A 2584-nucleotide genomic window follows, 5' to 3' on the forward strand; every position below is an offset into this window, starting at 1 on the left:
TACCGGCAGTGGCAGTGCTGCCTGCAGATCAGGGTCTCGCTGCGTGGAGGTGGTGTTGCAGCCGCAGGGGCTGGGTCCAGGCCTGCGCTCCCCTCTGCTCCCAGCTCGGGGCAAGGGCAGGCTGCTCTGGGCTCCACGGCCCCTTCGGCTCTGGCCCTGCAGGAAGCTCCATGCTCCGGGCAGCCTGCTTCTCCGTGCCTGCTGCCATGGGGACTCCTCGCCTGCCCCCTTTGCTGAGATCCCTCTCTGAGGGATCTCCCTGGTCCTCTCAGAAGCACAAGGTGGTGTGTCAGGGACACGGATGGCAGTCGTGAGCTGTGGGAAGGACTGTGAAGGGACCTGGTGATCCACAGGCAGCTGCGGTCGCACAAGGGCTGGAGGAGCAAGTGCCCAAGGCGTGTTCGGCCCTGTGCTTACCCCTGCACTTTGCCCTCAGGTGCTGTGTTGGCTCCTTGGGTGGGGGAATACCTCATCCCCAGTGTCAGAGGAGAGCTCGTTTGCAGCCCTGGGTGTGGGCAGGAGCTGGTGACCCTGTGGAGAGCCCTGCCAGCGTGGGCCCATGCGCTGACACTGGGCAAGTGTGAGTGCTGCCTGGGCCACCCAGCATCTTTTGTGGTCTCCTGGGCCGTCTGCAGGGACCCTGAGCAACAGGGCTGTTGCCTTTGGATTGGAAGATGGTGTGAGAAGCCAGTGTGAGATCCAGCATGTACAGGGCCAGCGTGGCCTGGACAGGTGCCTCTGCTGACCCCAGGCAGCCCCAGCTTTCAGGGGCAGGAGGACACTTGGGGCTTCCAGGGAGCAAAACAGCCACGGGATGTACTTGCCTGGGCTGCGATTGCCAGCTGGAGGCATGTCTCCAGCCCCCACGGTGCGGTTCTCCCGCCCTCCCAAACACCATTCTGGGGATGGCAGGACCTGCTCCAGCACAGAGGGGAGAGCGCTGTCCCCTGGGAGGATGCTGCCTGTGACAAGGTGCCTGGGAGTTGGGGTGTGGAGTTGTTGGGCCCTGTGTGCTGTGCAGCCGTAGCCATGCTTTGCCTGTGGTGTCAGCGGGGAGCTGAGCCAGGATGGGGCTGCAGGGTAGAGGGGACACCGGGGGCAGCAGCTAGGGACCAGCTCTGTGGTGTTGTAGAAAAAGTTAGTCAAAACTTAGCACTAGCATGCGTAATTTCCATAACAGTGGGATCCCCTGCAGCAGCAGTCGCCTCCCTGTCTCTGTAGGGCTCCCCCTGAGCTGTGGAGCAGGTGAGCCCCAGCTGGGTTGGTGCCTGCTGGGGTAGAACTGTCCCAGAGGGGTTCCAGCCTCTCCCCTGGCCCAGGGGGCATGGGGTGGGGGCATGTCCTGCTGGGCTCTCTGCAGCAACCCTTACACTTTCAAGCAACCAGTGCCCCAGTAGTTCTGGGGTATGTTGTGGTGGCCCCAGGGCGGGCAGGCAGCACACGAGGAAGGAATCCCCTTCCGTGTGGCTAGGGCTGGCCGTGGCCATGCACCCCAGGAGGCGGTGGAGTGAGCCCAGGCCACGGGGCTTTGGCAGTGGGGACATCCTGGCCATGCAGCTCTCCATGGCTGGATGCCAGGCTCCCACTCCGCTGGCCTGAGCGCAGCCTGGGTCGCTGTGCTGGCCACCACATCACTGTACTCGGTCCTCCGAATGTGTCATGGGGCCTGCAGAATGGAGGGAGAGCAGCCGCTGGCTGCCTCCTCTCCTTGCTGCGGGGAGTGGGGAGGGATGTCCTTGCCCGCTGACTTGGGGACACCCATGTCCACGGGGCTGCAGTGTGGCTCTGTACTCTCCCTGTGGCTGGGCAGCTGCAGGGTTACTCCTTCCTGGTGTCCATCGGACACGTCCCCTGGATGCGCTTGTGCAAAACTTCCTGAGCAGTTTTGACCATATCCACTGGGCTGAAGGTCTGCACCGACGTTGATGCGCCTTCAGAGGAGCAGCACACAGAAACCTTTCAGTGCTGTTATTGTACTTACCTGTGTGAGTCCTGGGTGTTTGATCCATCCTCACTTGCTAATGCATAGCCCTTGACTGCTGACAGCAGCCCCTCCTGGTCCTGGCTGTGCTGGGGGCCGTGGTTATGCCTGCCTGGGGCTGCTTGTTGCATGCATTGGCCTCCATGGGCAGCCTCAGGGTGCGTGGGCCCTGCCCCTCTCCAGGCTGCTGGGGGTGCTGCCCCTGAGAGCTGGAGAGGGCCCCGGCCCTGCAAGGAAAGCACTGCAGAGCTGTGTGCTCCAGGGCAGCGCCTGGAGGGGGTCCAGGCGGCGGGCAGCATGCTGCCGGGATCGATGCCTCTGGGCTGGGGCCAGTGCCTGCAAGGCAAACCCAGCTCCTGCAGCAGTGTCCAGCCTGGCAGGGGGCATGCGAGGGTGCCGGTGGGTCCCGGTGCTTCCCAGGGCAGGGGCTGAGTTCTGCTGACAGGAGGGGAGGGCTGGGGGTGCCCCATCTGCCCCTTGTCAGGGTCCTCAGGAGCCTCGCCTCTTCCTGGGCTGCAGTGGGGCTTCTGCCCAGGGCTTCCTGGATTCCTGGGCCCTGCAGGGGCTTCTCCCTGGGGGGGCCCGTGTGCCCTGAGCTTGGCA

At 64.2% G+C, this 2584-nt stretch overlaps 1 protein-coding gene across 1 annotated transcript in view; it reads left to right on the plus strand.

Annotated features, from left to right (window-relative positions):
• The first annotated feature begins 2124 nt into the window (after positions 1–2124).
• The window catches only part of SNX17 (sorting nexin 17), a 6496-nt gene continuing 6036 nt past the window's right edge, over positions 2125–2584 (plus strand). The window contains 1 exon segment of the mRNA XM_019472858.1: positions 2125–2139. Coding sequence (XP_019328403.1) covers positions 2125–2139 — 15 coding nt within the window.

This window comes from Aptenodytes forsteri, unplaced genomic scaffold, assembly GCF_000699145.1.
Source record: "Aptenodytes forsteri isolate BGI_AS27 unplaced genomic scaffold, ASM69914v1 Scaffold261, whole genome shotgun sequence".
Lineage (NCBI taxonomy): Eukaryota > Metazoa > Chordata > Aves > Sphenisciformes > Spheniscidae > Aptenodytes > Aptenodytes forsteri.